The following is a 21,231-nucleotide window of genomic DNA, read 5'->3' as shown; positions in this document are numbered from 1 at the left end:
GCCAACATGGTGAAACCCCATCTTTACTAAAAATACAAAAATTAGCTGGGTGTGGTGGCGCATGCCTGTAGTCCCAGCTACTCTGGGGCTGAGGGAGGAGAATCGCTTGAACCCGGGAGTGGAGGTTGCAGTGAGCCAAGATCTTGCCACTGCACTCCCGCCTGGTGACAGACTGAGACTCCGTTTCCAAAAAAAAAAAAAAACAAAAAAAAAGAAGCTAAAAGATGCTCATCCATAGAGCCGAAAGAAGCTATGTGGGGAATCAGAACAGGATTGGATTTGGAATTGAAAAACTGGGACTTGAAGTGCAGGCTTGCAACTTCCTAGCAGTGGCACCATGGATGGCCATTTAGAGAGGCATGTCATTCAGTGCCAAAAACATGGAGTTCTGAAGGCACGTCAACCTGGGCTTGAATACTGGCTCTGCCACCACAGCCAATTACTGACAGCCTTCGTGGCCTTTTCACATGAGTGGTGGAACTGTGTGATCACAGTGGACCTTCTAATGCATTACTCTACAAAGAGTTTATAGAAAAAGTGGAAGGAAGAAAAGCTTCCATTCACCCGATGAACAGAAAGAATTTGGATCTATGGTGGTTTTTACCAGGGCTGAGTCTGCCAATGGAGCCTGCATCTCCATCCTTTGATACACATGAGCAGGGCATGCTAAGGTCCACGGCCCACCCCACCCCAACAGTCTTTTGTTAATGACCCATGAACAAACCATACACAGAAAGCAGCTTCTTTTTTCTTCAATTTAATTGAAGTTACTTAGAAAAATAATCAGGCTTGAATGGCTTTTCCTGGAGGAAGGTTCATGAACATTTTCACGCTTTTGTTGGCAATGTGGAATTCAGCTTTCTTTAACAGTACAGCAAGATACAGGGAGCGTTTTCTACAACAGGCCCTCTACTGCATACAAATATGTAAAAAAAGAAAATCACACTCCACAAAGATGTGACATTACATGTCCATTTGCCATACTGAGCATGTTCATAAGAAAGTAGTATGGGCAGCTCCTTCTGGACCTAATAAAGTGTAGCAGACTGAAATTTGCCTGTTATCAGCCAAGGGTCAAGCGGATTCTAGAAGGCCTTGTTGCCTGTAGGGTTCTAACTGGTTGTGATGGAAAAAGGTTGGAGGAAATGCTGGTGGTGGGAACTCGGGAGAGTGATGTGGTCAGTCCTGCTGACATAGAGATGGGCAAGGAAGGGATTTGGTCACTGGGATTGCACAGAATGGGGCAGCTGAGATTGTGTGCGTGCGTGTGTGTGTGTGTGTGTGTGTGTGTGTGTAGGGGAGGACTGGCTAGGAAACCAAGCAGAGTGCCTCTGCTTCTTCTGCCAACTCTATCTCAGCACTGATCCAGACCCCACCAGCCAAGCGTTTGTGGGACCCGCACACTTTGCTCTGGAACTTTCTAGTGGCCTGGATTAGACCCCTGTGCTTCATGCCTTTGCCACCAGGAGAACCAGTGCAACTGAAGTTTCCACTGCCTGCTGCTCTCCTGTGGCATCCACATCCTGAACAGGCAGGAGGGTGCAGCTCACCTGGTGCACAGGGAGGAGGAGGAACGTCCCCTCTGAGATACCACAGGTCAGCAGACCACCTCTTCCCAGACCAGCTGGGGAGGGCAGGGAGGCGGGGTCTGGAGGAGCTGCGGGAATCATCTAGAGCTTTCCAACCAAAGGGATAAAGCAAGCAGGAATGTCCTTGCAAATACTGCCCTGGCTGTACCTGGTCTTTAAAACACAGCAGCACCTTTGAGAAGTGGCTGGGAGATGGGACGCCTGCCTGTACTTTTCTCCAGCTGAGCATGCATGGAAAGCAGTTCCAAATATTCCTCTTTAAAAAACACAAACTTTCATTTTCCAGGCATACTTTACCAGTGGATTTCTTTAACCAAGGACAGAGAATACTTTCTACATTCTGCAAAAACAGTTGAATCCATTTTTTTTTAAGTTTCAATGCCGTTAGAAAAGAAAATGTGAACACAAAGCAAAACATGGGGAGAAAGAGTCCCTCATTCCAGAAGCCTATTGATGTCATGTCCCCTGAAGGACAATCTTTCTCACTTAAGAGAGAGAAGCCGGATGAAAGAAGGCCATCTTCACATAACAGTGAGCAGGCTTGCACAACTGATCAAAGATGGACACAGAAATGCAAAGCAACATGAATTTCTATTGAAACCCCCCCAAAAAACACACAGTGAACGATTCCAAACTAGGAAACTGAAGAAGCACTCATCAAGAGATCATTCGTTCCCACTGAGCATCCTTTTGAGCTTGAGGAGTAGGCAGCCACCCTGGGCCCTATACCCCCCTCGCCCTCTCCTCTCTTCCTTCTGTCCACACCACCCAAGACTTCCTCCACTGCCTCTGGGAGGGATGGAATCGTAGTCCATGGCAGTATCCAGGATTAGAACCACTGCACTTAAGTAAAAGCTTAATTCATTAAAAAAGTACCTCTGTTGCTATAAACCAGATGGAGACTGTGGTGCTATTTTGTATTTTTTTTTTTTTATGGAAGGGTGTTGGTGTGGCAGTTTTTATCCTTGAAGACCTTAGATATGTGAAATCAACCTAAGCAAAGTATACTCGGTGGAACCTTAGCTCTGTGGGGTGATCTGCAAAATAGAGTATCCTGGTCATGTAAGTTCAGGAAATGCTACAGACTCAAGGATTATTTTTGGGGATTCACCATGCACAGCACACATTGAAGGCTGAAAGGTCCTGCCAGAAAGGAAACTGACTTAACTTTGTTTCTTAAGGATATTTGACCACAAAACCCTTAGTTTGCATCACACCAACGTGATGCCTCCTGGAACCTGTGTTCTGTAGAGTATGTATTAGAAAATGTTGGACAACCTGTTTCATTATCAGAAGTCCCATTTCTGAGGACAGTGTTCTCTGCCCGGAAATAAGGTCCAGATTCTCAATTCCAGGGACAGCCAAGGTCTGTCACTCTACCTAGTAAAACACAATGCATAAATCTCCATCTATCAAGGGTATAGTTGCTGTGCCCTTCACAAAGGCGAGAGAGCTCGGAAGAAGGTACACGTTTTATAAATAGCTTCAGCTACCTTCTCCGGCCCACATCTCACTCACGTTAAATAAAATAATTTCCCCGGTGAGATGTTGCAGCTGCTGCCCACTGAGCTTGCTGTGAGCTTTACAATACAATCTTAATAGTTTCTGTGAATAAATTATTCAATTTGTTTGTTTAGAATATCCTCACCCCTTCACTATATACTGCATCAAAAACAAAACAAAAGGCAAAACTTATCCACACCCCATCCCACCCTCCCCTATTATTAAACTATTATTATTATTATATACAGTATCTGCTACCAACTCATTCACTAGCTGTAAGAGGGATGTGGCTCAAACTTCAACCGAGAAGCATCAGCAATGCTGGAAATGAGAAGCATGTTTAGATGTTAATTAGCAAGGAACAGGAAATGAAAAGTTTCCAGGCTTCCAGAGGAAATGGGGCATGGATTAAGAGCATGGAAGGCTGTCCTTGCTACTCATGCGTGGCAGTTACCAAGGTTCTGATGGTCTTTCAGCCTCTGGAGGACGTGAGAGGGTGTGCATGTGCGTCTGTGTACAAATAGTCCACCTCTGACCTTCATGAGGGGTAAAAACCATTGCAAATCCCCGAGTGTACGAGTCTCACCTCGGCATTTCACACTGGTACGTGGCAAGCAGTAGAAGACAACACTTCTACATGGGGATGTGGTGCTAGGCTAAATGGAGATGATAGTAGGAGGCACTTGAGGAGTGTTCCCCTTTCCTCGCCCAAGGCAGACATTGCTAATCAACCACTGCACTCTTCCACACTGTGCCTGGAGAATCCATTCTGGGGCTTAAAGGCAGACATTACCCAGCAGTTGGAGCAGGCACATGATAGGAAACATTTCTTTAGCATCTTTTCTGTTGGGCAATGAGCTTGGGATCACTCACGAAGATAAAGTGGCCTGCTCCGAATGTGAGGTTTTCAAATTTGGGCCATAGAAAAATGTAAATTTGTAGGGGTCATGGACCATCTGCTGTTGCTCATGAATAGTCCAAACCTCATGTCAACTCCATGAATAATATCAGGGGTTTGCTAATTGTTGAGCTGGATGCTCTATGTCATGTAAAGCTTTTTGAGGGCCAAGACTATTGGGTTTGTTCAACGCTCTATCTTCAGGGCCTAGTATATAATAGATGCTCAATAAATATTTGTTGAATATAAAGCAATAGCCACTTCACCTTCACCGCAACTGGCACTGCCAGTTTAAAATTCCTGTTAAAAAAGCCTATTCTATCAGATTGCTAAGTCTGGTGAAAAACTGTTACAACCAACTTTCTCCTTGGGTTAAAAAAAATCATATTTCTTTAGTGCAAGGGACTTTCAGGTCGATTGGAATTGGTTTGGAATGAGTCCCTTGCAAAGATGCCTCTAAGTGCAATAGCAACCTACTTATTTCTAGCATAAATTCAAGAATGGTGGCATCCATACACATGACAATGGCTGTTATCACGTGACTCCATGAGAGGTTAGTAAGGAGAACATTCATGCCCCCAAATGAGCTGTAGCAAGCGAAGCAGGAAACATAGATTTCTTCTGGAAAGATGTTAGAATTTTGCTGCCACAAAAAGAAATAATGAGACCATGTTTAAATAACTATAAATAATATTAATTAGAATTTATGGAATGCACAATTCATGGAATTCACCAGAACACAAGAAACTTTTGAGACAGTGTTGCAGTATTCACTTCTACAGACAAGGACGACCCATCCTATTTCCCCTGCAAAGACAGCTGTCCTTCCCTATGAAGGATTTTAAATAATTCTCACTATGCTGCTCGCAGCATCATCCCCAAAGAAATATTAATTTACAAAATAACCCAATATCCATATAATTCCTTTGACAAATAAAAATCTTAAATTAAAAAGCATGATTCTCTCCCTCTCCCCACCCCCTTTATTCCAATTTCAGGTAGCTTGGCACTGAGTAATTGAACATTAAAAAATCGAGTTTGTAGACTTCGTACAGCTGCGTTTGGTGCTCTGAGCTGATGTTCTGGAAGAATTCTGTGGTCATTTCATCAGTAGTTCTCGTAGACTTTGCATAGGTGGGGAACTTCAGGTAGCTGCCCACTCCTGCCAGCTGCAGGACGTAATTAGAATCCTCTTCCAGTGTCTCATACTTGCCCACGAGGTCATAGTGGATGTGGCAGGGGTGGCAGAGTGAGTAGACAGTTTGCCAGTGTTCGTTGAAAGGCTCCTCCCGCTGGGTGTGTGGGTCGATGAGATAGGCCACAAACTCCTCGAATTTGACATCGTCCCCTTTGCGCAGGGCCTCCTGGGTGGCGTTCTTCCGCTGGCGTTTGATGATCTTGGTGCCGTACCGCTTGTGGAAGGAGATGTTATACTTCTGGGTGAACTTGTTGCGGTAGGCGGACACCAGCCTCTCGAAGGGCTCCCGGACAAACAGGAACTTCATGTAGCTTTTCAAGCGGTGGTTGATTTCTGGGATGCTGTACTGGTTCAGGGTCTTCAGGTTGGCGGAGACGTGTGCCTCGTTGGCCGGGATCTCCATGGGGTCGCTGTACTTCCCCCGCCCGGTCAGGACCATCATGAGCCGCTTCCAGTTGGTGCAGGCCACCTTGGGCACATAGCAGTAGATGAGCTCGTGGTCCTCATCCACCACCAAGTGCTTCAGGTCGTTGGGGGTCAGCACCCTCCGCTTACGGCTTGTGGCGCTGTTGGCTCGGCACGTGTCTGTCACCTGGTCCCGCCGCATCTGGTGCAGGACAGCAGTGTTTGAGAGCTCCAGCTGCAGAGGAGACACAAAAGGAATAAGAACTCAGTACTTGCCTGAAACATTTCCACTTGGCTACAAGTAGATCATAAATCCACCCGTTCAAACACATATCTAAGCTGGGTGCAGTGGCTCATGCCTTTAATCCCAGCACTCTGGGAAGCTGAGGAAGGAGGATAGCTTGAGGCCACAAGTTCAAGACCAGCCTTAGCAACATAGTGAGACCCCATCTCTAAAAACATTTAAAAACTGGTAGGCATGGTGGCGTACACCTGACATCCCAGCTACTTAGGAGGCTGAAGCAGGAGAATCACTTAAGCCCCAGAGTTCAAGGTTACCTTGAGGTATGACTGTGCCACTGTGCTCTGGAGCTTGGGTGACAGAGCAAGACCCTGTCTCTAAACACACACACACACACACACACACACACACACACACACACACACACACACACAAACACATGGATCCAGATCTCATGATGTATAAAGTGCTCTGCTCAGCACTGCTAAGAGACATAACCTAAATCACTCATAGTCTAGGAGGTGCCAGGGCAGAGAGCTGTCAGCCTCAATAGAGGGCAAAGGGAAATGCTTGGGAAGATGTGTGTGTTCCTCTGAATTCTAATGAGAGGTGACAGCATGCTGGCAGTCCTCACAGCCCTCGCTTGCCCTCGGTGCCTCCTCTGCCTGGGCTCCCACTTTGGCGGCACTTGAGGAGATCTTCAGCCCACCACTGCACGGTGGGAGCCCCTTTCTGGGCTGGCCAAGGCCGGAGCCCACTCCCTCAGCTTGCAGGGAGGTGTGGAGGGAGAGGTGCAAGCAGGAACCGGGGCTGTGTGCGGCGCTTGCGGGCCAGCTGGAGTTCTGGGTGGGCATGGGCTTGGCCCCCCCCCATCCCCCACTCAGAGCAGCCGGCCGGCCCTGCTGGCCCCGGGCAATGAGGGACTTAGCACCCGGGCCAGGCGGCTGCAGAGGGTGTACTGGGTCCCCCAGCAGTGCCAGCCCACTGGCGCTGTGCTCGATTTCTCACCGGGCCTTAGCTGCCTTCCCGCGGGGCAGGGCTCGGGACCTGCAGCCCGCCACGCCTGAGCCTCCCACCCCCTCCATGGGCTCCTGTGCAGCCGGAGCCTCCCCGACGAGCGCCACCCCCTGCTCCACGGCGCCCAGTCCCATCGACCACCCAAGGGCTGAGGAGTGCGAGCGCACGGCGTGGGACTGGCAGGCAGCTCCACCTGCAGCCCCGGTGCAGGATCCACTGGGTGAAGCCAGCTGGGCTCCTGAGTCTGGTGGAGATGTGGAGAACCTTTATGTCTAGCTCAGGGATTGTAAATACACCAATCAGCACCCTGTGTCTAGCTCAGGGTCTGTGAATGCACCAATCGACACTGTGTCTGGCTGCTCTGGTGGGGCCTTGGAGAACCTTTGTGTCGATACTTTGTATCTAACTGATCTGATGGGGACGTGGAGAACTTTTATGTCTATCTCAGGGATGGTAAACGCACCAATCAGCGCCCTGTCAGAACAGACCACTCAGCTCTACCAATCAGCAGGACGTGGGTGGGGCCAGATAAGAGAATAAAAGCAGGCTGCCCGAGCCAGCAGCGGCAACCCGCTCGGGTCCCCTTCCACGCTGTGGAAGCTTTGTTCTTTCGCTCTTTGCAATAAATCTTGCTACTGCTCACTCTTTGGGTCCACACTGCTTTTATGAGCTGTAACACTCACTGCGAAGGTCTGCAGCTTCACTCCTGAAGCCAGCGAGACCACGAGCCCACCAGGAAGAACGAACAACTCCAGACACGCTGCCTTAAGAGCTGTAACACTCACCGCCAAGGTCTGCAGCTTCACTCCTGAGCCAGCGAGACCACGAACCCACCAGAAGGAAGAAACTCCGAACACATCTGAACATCGGAAGGAACGAAGAACTTCAGACACGCCACCTTAAGAGCTGTAACACTCACCGCGAGGGTCCGCGGCTTCATTCTTGAAGTCAGTGAGACCAAGAACCCACCAATTCCGTACACACTAAGAGCAAAAGTTTCTTCCCAAAGGCCATTCACTCCCAGTCCAAACCAGTGCTCACAGTCCACCTAGAACAGGAAACAGGAGGGCACTCTGCCCTGCTCTGCCACCGCCTGCGTCTCCAGCACCCAGAGACTCAGAGACCTTCACAGAGTGGTGGCACCCTATTGTCGGCTTCCTGCCTTACCTCCACCACCACTCATGAAAATTCAGTGTGGTCCTTCTTTTATATAAATGGAATAATATTAATTGTGATTAAAGTTACAGAGAAACTGGGGGCACAGGGCTATGGAATAGTTGCTCTGGAGCTACAGATGACGTGGTGTCTTGGTAGACTCCTTGCCCCAGGAACCAAGCCCCCATTCATACACTGGTCTTTTGGGGTTCTCCATAGCCCAGTGCCAACCCACTTTTCCAGCCTGATTTCTACTCCTCACCCCTTCATAACCAGAGGGGGGGTCCCGAGAAACCAATGATTCACTCTTTCCTTTTTGCCTCAAGCATTCCTTAGGCTGGGCCCATCTGGGATTCTCCCCTCTCAATCTCTGCTGGTACAAACTTGACAATTCTTTTCTTTTCTTTCTTTTTTTTTTTCCAGAGTCTTACTCTGTTGCCCAGGCTGGAATGCAGTGTTGCGATCTCAGCTCACTGCAACCTCTGCCTCCAGATTTCAAGCGATTCTCCTGCCTCAGCCTCCCGAGTAGCTGGGATTACAGGCACGCACCACCGTGCCCAGCTAATTTTTCTATTTTTAGTAGAGACGGGGTTTCACTATGTTGGCCAGGCTGGTCTCGAACTCCTGACCTCAGGTGATCGGCCAGCCTCAGTCTCCCAAAGTGCTGGGACTGCAGGGGTGAGCCACTGTGCCTGGCCCAAACTTGACAATTCTTCATGGCCCCACACACTCCCCCGCCACACAAGTGGAATAATCACTCCCTCCATTGAAGGTGGAGTACAACCCTGGGTACTCCAGTGGGTACAACACTGAGTGTGCTTCATAGCACCACCCTCCTGTCTACTTCATTCTTGGTTTTCTCAACTCCTGTGGCCACCTGCTTCACAGGGACTCAGAGCCCCAGAGTCATTGCCTCCTCCAGGCCAGACTGTGGGTGACTTTGAGTCCTGAGAATGCAGCTGTATCCGTGAAATCCTCCAGTCACCTGGAAAGCCAAGTCAGTAGAGCCTAGGACTTGAGTGCAACCCAAGTATCTGCCCCTGCTGCTCCAACTTTGAACCTCAACCTGCACAATTTTTACTAAAAGGTGCACAGGGCCATTGGGATGGGCCTAAAGTAGGGCCACTGATGAGTTTGCTGGGGAACTGAGGGGCATCATGGTAGCCACCAGGGAGAAGCCATTGCATCCTGCATTAAGCTCCAATGTCCATCTCCTCTCATGATCCCCAGGATGAAGGATGGTGATGGTCACCATGACAACAGCAGACAGTATGACTAAGGAGCTACTCTGTAGGAGGCACCTTCACAGGTGATTTAAATACATTATGTTTAATCTTCCCAGCAACACGCTGAACTATAACATGCCATCACCACTAAAACTTTTTATCCTCAACGGAGGAAGCAAACCAAGACAGAGTACTAACACTTTGCAAGGTCTATGTGTGAAGAGTATGGTGATTCTCTCACTGCTTTAGCCTCACAAATAACCAGTGGAAATCTAGAAAGAGTTGCTAGTATCCCCCGAGGTGTGTTCCCCTTTGCAATCTGACATTGACACTCCTCCCATCAAGAAGTAGAGACTCTATTTCTCCAGTTCTTTGAATGGGGGCTGGCTGTGACTTGCTCTGATGAGTAGAATGAGGTAGAAGCAATGATGAACACGTTCTGAAGCCTATTAGGAAGACCTGCAGTTCCTAGCCTTCACGCTGTTGGAATGCTGCCCTGAGACAGTCATGCTATGGAAAGACCTGTCCAGCCTCCTGGAGGATGAAGACTGGGGCACTGCAGACCAGCACCAACTGCCAGCCATCCACTGACCACAGTGGTGTGGATGATCCCAGGTGAGACCAGCAGACCTGCCCGATTACCTACCCACAGAGCTGTGGCAGATGACATATCAGTGCTGTGTTAAGCCACTAAGTTTTGGGGTGATTTGTTGCCCAGCAATAAATAACTGAAACAGGAGAGTTGAAAAACATGAGAGCTGAGGGTCCCAGCCAGGATATGATGCTGAGACCCTCAGCCGGATTCCAGAGAAGCAAGGGCACCATATATATTTTCGGTTTCCACTTGGTAAAACCAGGTTGGCCTGGAGTTTCCCAAATTGGAAATAACTGGCAGATTACTGACCTCTGGTTATTCACAGACCAAATGCCACCACTCAACAAATGTATCCCCACTATAAAGGGCAGAGCAATGACCTATATGTGCAAAGAGGCCTGGGCTACTGAACCACGGATCCAGTTTGCATGTTATTATGACCCAAATATGAGGCCTGGACTTTTCTTGGCCTTTGTTTTCTTGCCTGTGCAAAGGAGATCCTCACTCCCATGCCTTGTTAGGCTGGTGTGAGGACTATAAGGTATGTACTCCATGGCCTGAACACAGTAGATACACAATCAGTATTATTTCTTCCTTTCCTCCCTCTCTAGGCTGCCCCTGCCTTGCCTGTAGGAAGAGGCAGTTAGATTAGCTGACTGCCAGGGTCTTGGCCACCTTTAATGTTGGATAGAGCCCAGTTTCTTCCAGGGTAGCCAACTGGTGGCCATGCATTCTTTTCTGGGTCCCATAAAGAATCTTCCAGAATATTCTTCCTTAGTGCCTGGGTATTGTTTTGTCTTGCTGAGATTTTGCCACAAAGGCTCAATGCCCAGTGGTCATGGGTCCCCCATCAATCCAAATCTCCACTGATGCTATTTTTTAGTTCTCCAAGTATAAGTGACACTAGGCATATGCCAAGAAATATCAAAAGCAAGCTACAGAATTTCCTAATTTTCCCTCCTGCACAATATATATCAGGATGATGATGACACCTAACACTGACTAGGTGAGTGCTCGTTGTGAGCCAGGTAATGCTCTTTATGCTTCACACCCACTAACTTCTTTAATGCAATCAGTAATAATGGAGATTATTAGGATCTCCATTTTATAGCTGAGGATCCATCAGATGCACCAACACGTGAATGATAATACGGAAAACGATTTGTGGCGCACTCCTTGTTCATTACCTTGAGGAGATTTTCTCCTAACATTTGTAAAGCTGTGGTGGTCTCGGCAGTGCCTTCTGTCAACGAGGAAACAGGCTGAGACAGGCAAAGTGACTGCCCAAGGTAAGTCCTTCTAAGAGAAACAGAACTGTGACTCGAGCCAGAGTGTGTGACTCAGATCTATGCTTGTCACACCATTCTGGCATGAAGTGTCTGCCTTATCAAATAGAGGTACCACAGAGCAGGAACTTTGTTTTTCCATAGCGGTATCCCCGGTGCTTGCAAAAGTGCCAGCCCCATAGGAGATGCTCCATAAGTGTTTGTTGAGTGAATGAATGAATGGCTTAATAATCTCTGTAGGGATACTTGATCTGTAAGCAGGAAGACCCCTCTGTAGTTAAAGAAATTTCTGGGCCAGGCGCGGTGGCTCAGGCCTGTAATCCCAGCACTTTGGGAGGCAGCAGCGGGCTAATTACTTGAGGTCAAGAGTTTGAGACCACACTGGCCAACTTGGCAAAACCCCATCTCTACTAAAAATACAAAAATTAGCTGAGCGTGGTGGCGGGTGCCTATGATCCCAGCTACTCGGGAGGCTGAGGCAGGAGAATTGCTTGAACTCAGGAGGCGGAGGTTGCAGGGAGCTGCGATCGCGGCACTGCACTCCAGCCTGGGCGACAGAGTGAGACTCTGTCTCAAAAATAAATAAATAAATAAATTTCCCAATTGTTTGTTGATATCTTAAAGTTCTTTCATAGAGCTGTACTGTGACAAATAATGTCCCTCCCAAATTCATGTCCACCCAGAACCTCAGAAAGTGATTTGATATGGAAATAGGGTTTTTGCAGATGTAATTAGTTAAGATGAGATTATACTGGATTAGGGTGGGCCCTGACCCAATGTGTGGTGTCCTTATAAGAAGAGAAAGCAGAGACACAGAGACACGCAGGGAGAATGCCACGTGAGGACAGTGTCGGAGACTGCAATGATGTGTCTCCAAGCCAAGAAATGCCAAGGACTGCCGGCCACCACCAGAAGCTGGGAAGAGGCAAGGAAGGATCCATTCCTCTGGAGCCTTCAGAGAGAGCATGCCCTGCCAACAGCTTGATTTCAGCCTTCTTCCTTCCAGGACTGTGAGAGAATACATTTCTTTAGTTTTAAGCCACTCAGTTTGTGGCAATTTGTTATGATGGCCTCATGAACCTAATAGAGGAGGTCAATCATTCAAGTGATAACTTTGAGCAAGTTGGTACAAATTATAAGTTTAAAGAGAAGATAACATCATCTAAGAGACTATTTTATATAGAAGAATAAGGACAGTGTATTAGGGCACTTGTAAAGTACAGTGAGGATAAGATTTGAAATAAGAAGATCTGGGCTTGGTCTTGGGCAAGAGCCTTAACCTTCTGAGTCTCAGTTCCTTTATTTACAAAATGGGGGTAGCACCACCTACCCCGCAGGGGTGGTGACTACAAGCAAATGAGGTACATTTCAGCATTCAGTAAATAAGATCAACTCTAGTACAGGATTTGCACAAGGTATGGCACAAAATAGGTAGTTAATACGTAGGCATTCTTTTATCAAAGAAGAAAAAAGAAATCTGAAAAAGAACGCCTGGATAGGAATCTCAAAGACAAATTTCAGCAGCTCTGTAATTTTGTTGCAGGTCAGCCCTAGGTCATTGGATTCAATTAATATTTATTTTGAATAGGAAAACTCTGACCTTTGCAATTCATGACTTCTTAGCTGAGGTATTCATCACCCTAAGAGAAGCATTCATGGGCCTCTTGGGCTATTGAACAGTGCCATTAAACAAAACCAAACCTATGTTTAAAGGAAATGAAAGGCTTAGGAAGGAAATGGGGCCCATCAATTCTGCCATTTGAATCGCTAAGGAAAATTTTGAAGGCAGTAAGTTACTAAGACGAGCAGAGAAATAAGGGGATCTCCCCCTTACCACCCTCCCAACCTCTTTTGAGTTGGAGACAATTTTCTGGCCACCTGAATCCCCAGGGAGGTAACATCCTAGTTAATACTGCATTCAGGACCACAAAGGCAGGAAAAATGGAAATGACACCAGCATATCATTTTACATTCAGTTGCAGAGGCAGAAAATAACTCAGTGGGGCTTTTAAACCTGGTATTTGAGGTTTCTTTCCCCTCTATTTCCTTCTTCTCCGCAGCAGTTTAAGGGGCAAATGGTGCACCTGCCACAACGAGGCACACACAGTTTCCTCTCAGGAAGACTCTGGGGTAGGGGTCAAGAGAATGCTTCTCAAATCCAAGACAGAAATTCACCTGGGCCTCTATTATTAATGTTTTTAAAAATACATTTTAATTGGTTTTTATAATTTTTTAATTTTAAAATAATTTCAAGTGACAGAGTAAGCCCCTTATCTCAAAAAATAAAAATATTTTCAGACTGGTGTTGATTTAAATTATTAAAAATAAAATGGTACTAAAATGTGCACAAGCCGGGCACGGTGGCTCACACCTGTAATCCCAACATTTAGGGAGGCCGAGGCGAGTGGATCACGTGAGGTCAGGAGTTCGAGACCAGCCTGGCCAACATGGCGAAACCCCGTCTCTACTAAAAATACAAAAAAAATTAGCCGGGCGTGGTGGCGGATGCCTGTACTCCCAGCTACTGGGGAGGCTGAGGCAGGGGAAAATCACTTGAACCCGGGAGGCAGAGGTTGCAGTGAGCCGAAATTGCACCACTGCACTCCAGCCTGGGTGACAGAGCGAGGCTCAGTCTCAAAAAACAAAAAAAAAGTGCAGAAATATAAAACCAGGTGCACAACTACCAGTTCAAAATAAACATAAACATTCAAATGCACAACATTAACATGAGGGGCGATGTTGTTTTACTGGAACTAAAGCCCTGCCTGAAGCCACGCAGATGCTCGCTGACTGCTGTGGGTCAGGGTGTCTGGAGTAGAGCTTCCCTCTTCTGTGCTGCATGAGGACTCAGTTTCCTTACCACTTCCTCATTCCTAGTTACTATGAAACTCAGCACGCTGGAATCTCATTTGATCTTTACTTGGTAAAAGCTCATCATGTATATATTTTCCTTTTCTGCTCATTTCCAATTAGCCCAAGACAATAAAAATGGAGCTACACGGAACCACCAAGAAGATCAATGAACACAGGCACCATGACTTCATATGGCAGAACTAGGTTATCCGGGGCAGACCTGATGATCCAGAAATGGATAATCATTTTTCAAAAGATTATCACCAAAATAAAAACGCTCAATCAATAAAGTTCTTCTATGGAATTCTAGACCCCTGGGGGTTCTATCTGTGGACTTCTTGAACCTTGGTTTATGAAACGTGGATTAAGGACAGCCCTTGACAGGCCAGAGGGAAGAGAGGAATTCTTTGCCATCATGTCAAAATGGGGCAGGAGAGATTTCTGATGACAGCCTGTCTCCACGAGGTCTCAGAAGAGCTTTTGTAACTGTCATAACCCCTCAGCAACTAACATGCTCCCTGAGCATAGTTCCGGAACTACCGATGGGACCAACAGCTATGGGAACATCAGGAACACAAGAGAGTAAAGAAGACTCACTCATTAATGAAGAAAAACCTGTTCCCTCATCAGTAAAAGAGAATGCCCAATTTTTCCAACCAAGTTTGGTCGATTTTACAAAGAAAGGACTTGTTGATCTGACAATTATCTGAGCTGTGAGAGCAATGTCTTTCTTCTTACATTCCCTTTCTCTCCTCTCTTCCTGTTTGCTTTCTCAAAAAGTTTTGAAGAGACCATAACAAAGGACATATGTGCCGTATGAAATAAAAATAGAAAAAAAATATTCTATGAGGGCTGGGATTTACAATCTCAATTGGTTGTGGGCTTCCTAGCAGCAAAGACAAAAGGGGAAATATGATTACATCTTGCTCTAGTTATCAGAAAAGAGAAACATTCCAGTTGTTTGGAGAGGAACATGCATAAGATTTCAAAAGACTCAGAAAATTCAGTGCAGGAGGCAGATTCTTCGATTCAGTTTGCCTGTGTTGGGGTATTTAGAGGGTTGCTTTCTTCAGCTCACTGAATAATGCCACGATTCACTTCCACCTAAGGTCAACAGAAAGCTTCAGCATGTATGGAACACTTTCACATACACCATCCCATTTAAGGAACCCGTTGGGACTCTTCCAGAGGCTGCAGAGCCTACTAAAAGAAAGTTTATATTTAGCCAACCAGTCCCTACTCCAACCATGCGTCATTCTCTCCTGGGCTGGCTACCCCTGAGTACTAATCATACTTCATGCCAGTGGTTCTCAAACTTGAGCCTACATGAACATTATTACCTGGAGGGCTTGTTAGAACACAGCTTGCTGGGTTCTCCTCCGGAATTTCTGACTCAGTAGGTTAGACAGGCCTGAGAACCTGCATTTCTAGCAAGCCCCTGAAGTGTTTGGGCCGCCATAATAAATACGACAGACCAGGTGGCTTCAACAACAGAGATTTATTTTTTCACAGTTCTGGAGGCTGGAACTTAAAGACTAAGGTGCCGGGTGGGGCTGGTGTTCCCTGAGGCTTCTCTCTTTGGCCTGTAGATGTGCCTTGCTTGCTGCCTTCTCACAAAGCCTACTCCACTCCCCTACTACCAAAGTCTCTCCCCCAAGCCGACTCCACTCCCCAGCTGTCTCTTCCTCTTAATCTCCCCGCTCCCTCCCCAGCCCCCACCGGGCATTCGCTCCAGGTGTCTCTTCCACTTATAAGGACCAGTCAGACTGGATCAGGGCCCCACTCAAAAGTCCTCATTTTTCCTCAATCCCCCATTTAACAGCCCTTTCTCCAAATACAGTCACCTTTGGAAGTCCTGGGTGTTGAGAATTCAACACATGAATTTGGGAGGGACACAGTTCAACCCATATAACACCAGGAGATGCTGATGCTGCTGGACTGGGAAGCAAACTTTGAGAACCACAGCTTTATACTATTTGGAAATGACTGTAATCTAATGTCTTTCACCAATTCACAGCTATACTTAATTACAAAACACAGAACCCAGGTTCACCATCTGCTGCCGAGGGACTCCTAGATCCACCCCCAGCCCCAGCCTCCAACTCCCTTCATCTCCCTTTGATCTCTCAAAAGTATAAATTAGGTCAGAGGAGGGCTGATTCTAGGAAACCGTGAACATGGCTCCAGGCTCTGGGCTGTGTCCTGCATTCTCGTTTAGATGTCTATTTTTAATTTGGACATTTATAAAAGGCAACCATAATTAGTTTAAGTACCAAATTTAGGGACTGTTTGAAAAAGTCTTTAAAATTTTACTACATTTCATCTTAAAAGGAAGAGCTGGTTTCCCTTAAATTAAAACATTACTGCAGCGTTTGCAATTTCCCTCAGACACAAGAACCCAAATGGGAGGAAGAGAGGTCGCCCCCTTTGTCTCGGGGTGGGCAGAGTCAGGGGACATGCAGGGAAATAGACCCAGATAAACAGGTACATTTGGAAGTATTAAGTGACTGAGGGTTTTCTGAATCTGCCTTTAACAACTGTTAGCTTGGGTCTAGCCTCAGTTTCTCCACTTAAAAATCTGAATGCAAAACCCCTTTCAGCATCTCAGTTGCGCTGCCATCATCTTTCTGTTTCAGAACTGGGGGAGGGGGAGGGGGAGGAGCACCCAATGAGCTGATTTGCTCTGATTATATGACATTTCCTTCTGGTAGAGGAATTCCTAAACTCTCATGAAAAGGGCTAGTCATGAGGAATCACTGAAGACACCACATCCACAGCAAAAAAAGGGTCACATATTTATACTAGCTGCCGTATATTGAGCACTTACTATGTACCAGCTACTGTTGATCTTCACACTCTATGAGGTAGGTATCATTAGTATTTTCAACTTGTGGATGAGGAAACTGAGGCATAGGGAGAATAATTAACTTGCTGAAGCTCAGGGAGCTAGGAACAGGGTCTGGGGTTCGAGTCCAAGCAGACTGTGGTCTGAGACCCTGCATGGTGCAGCCACCTGAGGTCTGGAGACCCACCCGGGAGTTATCGGCTCCTGGGCAGCCACCGGAGGCGTGGGTCTCAACCCTAGCAGCTTACTGGGATCACAGGAGAGCTTCAAACACTGAGGCCTGAGTCCCACCCCAGAGATCTGTTATATTTAATTGCTCCTGGAAATCTGAGGCTGCCCCGGTGGGACCCCACTATTTCAGGGGCTCCAATGCCAGAAGCTATAAGCTAAAGCAAAGACCTGGACTGGAGTGGTGACCGGCATATGATCTTGGGCCAGTTTCCTCTTCCTGGTCCTCAGGTTTAAGATAGGGGACTTTTCATTCAGTAGAGCCAGGGGTCAAAGGTCTAGAAGGTCACAGGTCTCAGACATCTTTGGGTGCATTTTAGGAGAAGCACTAAGAATTACATAATGCTCAAAAACTCTTAGGTTTAGAAAAGAAAGGAGAAAAATATTGGGCCTTTAAAGAAACGATCTGGTCTGGACCTGGTACAAAACGAAAAGCGTTTAGGAAAGAAGTGATTTCATGTTAACTGACATTAACGTTGTCAGGGAAATTGGTTTCTTTGGATTGTAACTTGTCACTAGGGAAGCACCTGTTTGACTGCAAGGAACAACAACTGAATCTCTGCAGAAGCTTTGCCTTCCTTTCCAAGGTGAAAGGAAGAAGGAAAATGCATAGTGGCTGGAAAGCATTTTGAGCCCTGAAGGTGAGGTAGGAGGCTCTAGGTGATGGTGATGGAGGGTCTGGTGTTAGCCTCAGGATCAGCCCCCAGCCAGCCTCAGCTGACACTGGCACAGGTGAGTGATGGTTCTGAGCTCCATTTTAACCTTGGGAGCTTTATAGGCAGAAAAAAATGAGCAGAAAGGAAAGCCCAGGATTTGCTGAGCAATGAGAAAGAGTTGTTTCACCCCAGTAGTTAAAGTACTTCTTTTGTAGGCAGGGTTTATATTGGGTGACCTGGGTTAGAGTCACAAACTCAAAGGCTCTCCAGAACCATCAGGAAATGGAAATGAATGGCCTCGGCACCTTGAATGGGAATGAACCCAATCAGAGTCCCCGGGCCACTGAAGGTGGCTGATGCCACATAGATCTCACTGATACCGTCATTAGGGAATGAGGACCTGGTCTTTCAAGATGTTTCCATTTCTCAAGAGAAGTCAGAATTCAAACCCAGAGCCAACATCATACTAAATGGGCAAAAGCTGGAAGCATTCCCCTTGAAAACCAGCACAAGACAAGGATGCCTTCTCTCACCACTCCTATTCAACATAGTATTGGAAGTTCTGGCCAGGGTGATCAGGCAAGAGAAGGAAATAAAGGACATCCAAGCAGGAAGAAAGGAAGTCAAACTACCTGTTTGCAGATGAGATGATCCTACATCTAGAAAACTTTGTTGTCTGAGCCCAAAAGGTTCTTAAGCTGATAAACAACTTCAGCAAAGTCTCAGGATACAAAATCAGTGTACAAAAATCACTAGCACTCTCATACACCAACAATAGCCAAGCCAAGAGCCAAATCAGGAACGAACTCCCATTCACAATGGCCAGAAAAAAATACCTAGGGATACAGCTAACTAGGGAGGTGAAAGATCTCTATGAGGAGAACTATAAGCCACTGTTCAAAAAAATCAGAGATGACACAAACAAATGGAAAAACATTCCATGCTCATGGATAGGAAGAATCAATATCATTAAAATGGCCCTACTGCCCAAAGCAATTTATAGATTCAATGCTATTCCTATTAAACTACCACTGACATTTTTCACAGTACTAGACAAAACTATTCTATAACTCATATGGAACCAAAAAAGAGCCCGAATAGCCAAGGGAATCCTAAGCAGAAAGAACAAAGCTGGAGGCATCAGCTACCCTACTTAAAGCTATTCTACAGGGCTACAGTAACCAAAACGGCATGGTACTGGAACAAAAACAGACACATAGACCAATGGAACAGAATAGACAACCCAGAAATAGGACCACACACCTACAACTATCTGATCTTCAGCAAACCTGACAAAAACAAACAATGAGGAAATGATTCCCTATTCAATAAATGGTGCTAGGGGCTGGGCGTGGTGGCTTACGCCTGTAATCCCAGCACTTTGGGAGACTGAGGCAGGCAGATCACTTGAGGTCAGGAGTTTGAGAACAGCCTGGCCAACATGGCGAAACCCCGTCTTTACTAAAAATACAAAAATTACCCAGGCATTGTGGTGGGCACCTATAATCCTAGCTACTTGGGAGGCTGAGGCAGGAGAATTGCTTGAACCCGGGAGGCAGAGGTTGCAGTGAGCCAAGATCGTGCCATTGCACTCCAGCCTGGACAAGACAGCAAGACTCTGTCTCAAACAATAAATAAATAAATAAATGATGCTGGGATAACTGGCTGTCCATATGCAGAAGATTAAAACTGGATGCCTTCCTTATACCATAGACATAAATTAACTCAAGATGGATTAAAGACTTATATGTGAAACCAAAAACTATAAAAACCCTAGAAGACAACCTAGGCGATCCCATTCAGGACATACGGGAAAAGATTTCATGATGAAGGTATCAAAAGCAATTGCAACAAAAGCAAAAATTGACAAGTGAGATCTAATTTAACTAAAGGGCTTCTGCACAGCAAAAGAAACTATCAACAGAGTAAACAGACAACCTACAGAATGGGAGAAAATTTTTACGAACTACACATCCGACAAAGGTCTAATACCCAGCATCTATCAGGAACTTAAACAAATTTACAAGAAAAAAACAACCCCATAAAAAAGTAGGCAGAGGATGTGAACAGACAGTTTTCAAAAGAAGTCATACTACATGAGGCCAACAATCATACAAAAAAAAGTTCCACATCACTGATCATTAGAGAAATGCAAATCAAACCCACAATGAGATACCATCTCACACCAGTCAGAATGGCTATTACTAAAAAGTCAAAAATAACAGATGCTGGCAAGGTTGTGGAGAAAAAGGAACACTTATACACTGTTGGTGGGAGTGTAAATTAGTTCAACCATTGTGGAAGACATTGTGGCGATTCCTCAAAGACCTAAAGACAGAAATACCATTTGACCCAGCAATCCCATTACTGGGTATATACCCAAAGAAATAGAAATCATTCTATTATAAAGATGCATGCACACATATGTTCATTGCAGCACTATTTACAATAGCAAAGACATGGAATCAACCTAAATGCCCAGTAATAGTCTGGATAAAGAAAATGTGGCACATATATACCATGGAATACTATGCAGCCATAAAAAAGAAAGAGATCATGTCCTCTGCTGGGACATGGATGGAGCTGGAGGCATAATCCTTAGCAAATGAATGGAGAACAGAAAACCAAATGCCAAATGTTCTCACTTATAAGTGGGAGCTAAATGATGAGCACACATGGACACAGAGGGGAACAACACACACTGGGGCCTTTTGGAGGGTGGAAGATGGGAGGAGAGAGAAGATCAGGAAAAATAACTAATGGGTACTGGGTTTAATACTTGGGTGATGAAAGAATCTGTACAACAGACCCCCATGACCCAAGTTCACCTATGTAATAAACCTGCATATGCGCCCCTGAACTTAAAAGTAAAATGTAAATTAAAGAGAGAAGTCAGAATATTAGGTTTCATGTGACATCTCTGTGTTCTTAAATCTTAGCTACAATCATTTTACTGGTGTGAGCCGAACCATCCCTGTAGGGTTGGCGCCTCCTCCAGGTGTTTGAGGATAGTAAGGGGGTGCCTTCCTCTGGCTGCTCTCAGCCCCCACTGCCTCCAGCCCAGCTGCCCCTGCTCAGTTAGTGGAACCTGTGGGCAACTGCAAGAGAAAGACAAGGCGGAACCAGCCAGACTGTGGTAGTCCCTGGGTGCGGTTAGGAAGGCTCACACTTAGTGGTGGATACTAAGAGATACCTCTGGATCCTCAGCTCTCCCATCCCCTTCCCTGCTTCCCTTTTCTTTGTAGTACTTATCTCCTTAGTTTATCGCAATTTACTTATTTTGCTGGTCTCTCCCTTCTTGAATGTTAACTCTGAGATGGCAGGTAGTTTTCACTAATTTTTGTTCACTGTTGTATTCCCAGTGCTTCACATACAGTGGACACTGAAAGCTTTGTTGAATGGCATGAATGACTTTGGGACAGTAGGGATTGTTCGGGTCACAAGACGGCCAGTGAGGCTGCATGGGCTTCCTGTGCCTAAACCCGCAGCCCCACCTCATCTGCTGGTGGAGATTTCTGGCTTAGAGCCTGTGGCTG

General features: G+C 46.3%; 1 protein-coding gene across 2 annotated transcripts in view; it reads right to left on the bottom strand.

Moving 5' to 3' along the window:
• Window positions 1-741: 741 nt before the first annotated feature.
• CHST11 (carbohydrate sulfotransferase 11) overlaps window positions 742-21,231 on the bottom strand; it is a 308,317-nt gene continuing 287,827 nt past the window's right edge. For both annotated transcript variants that reach the window (XM_055235477.2, XM_055235476.2), the window contains exon 3: window positions 742-5,828. In XM_055235477.2, coding sequence (XP_055091452.1) covers window positions 4,974-5,828 — 855 coding nt within the window. In that variant the 3' untranslated portion in view covers window positions 742-4,973. The remainder of the gene's footprint in view (window positions 5,829-21,231) is intronic.

Source organism: Symphalangus syndactylus, chromosome 13 (assembly GCF_028878055.3).
Source record: "Symphalangus syndactylus isolate Jambi chromosome 13, NHGRI_mSymSyn1-v2.1_pri, whole genome shotgun sequence".
Lineage (NCBI taxonomy): Eukaryota > Metazoa > Chordata > Mammalia > Primates > Hylobatidae > Symphalangus > Symphalangus syndactylus.
The sequence above is the reverse complement of the archived record's forward strand: the minus strand, read 5'-3'. Positions and strand labels throughout refer to the sequence as shown.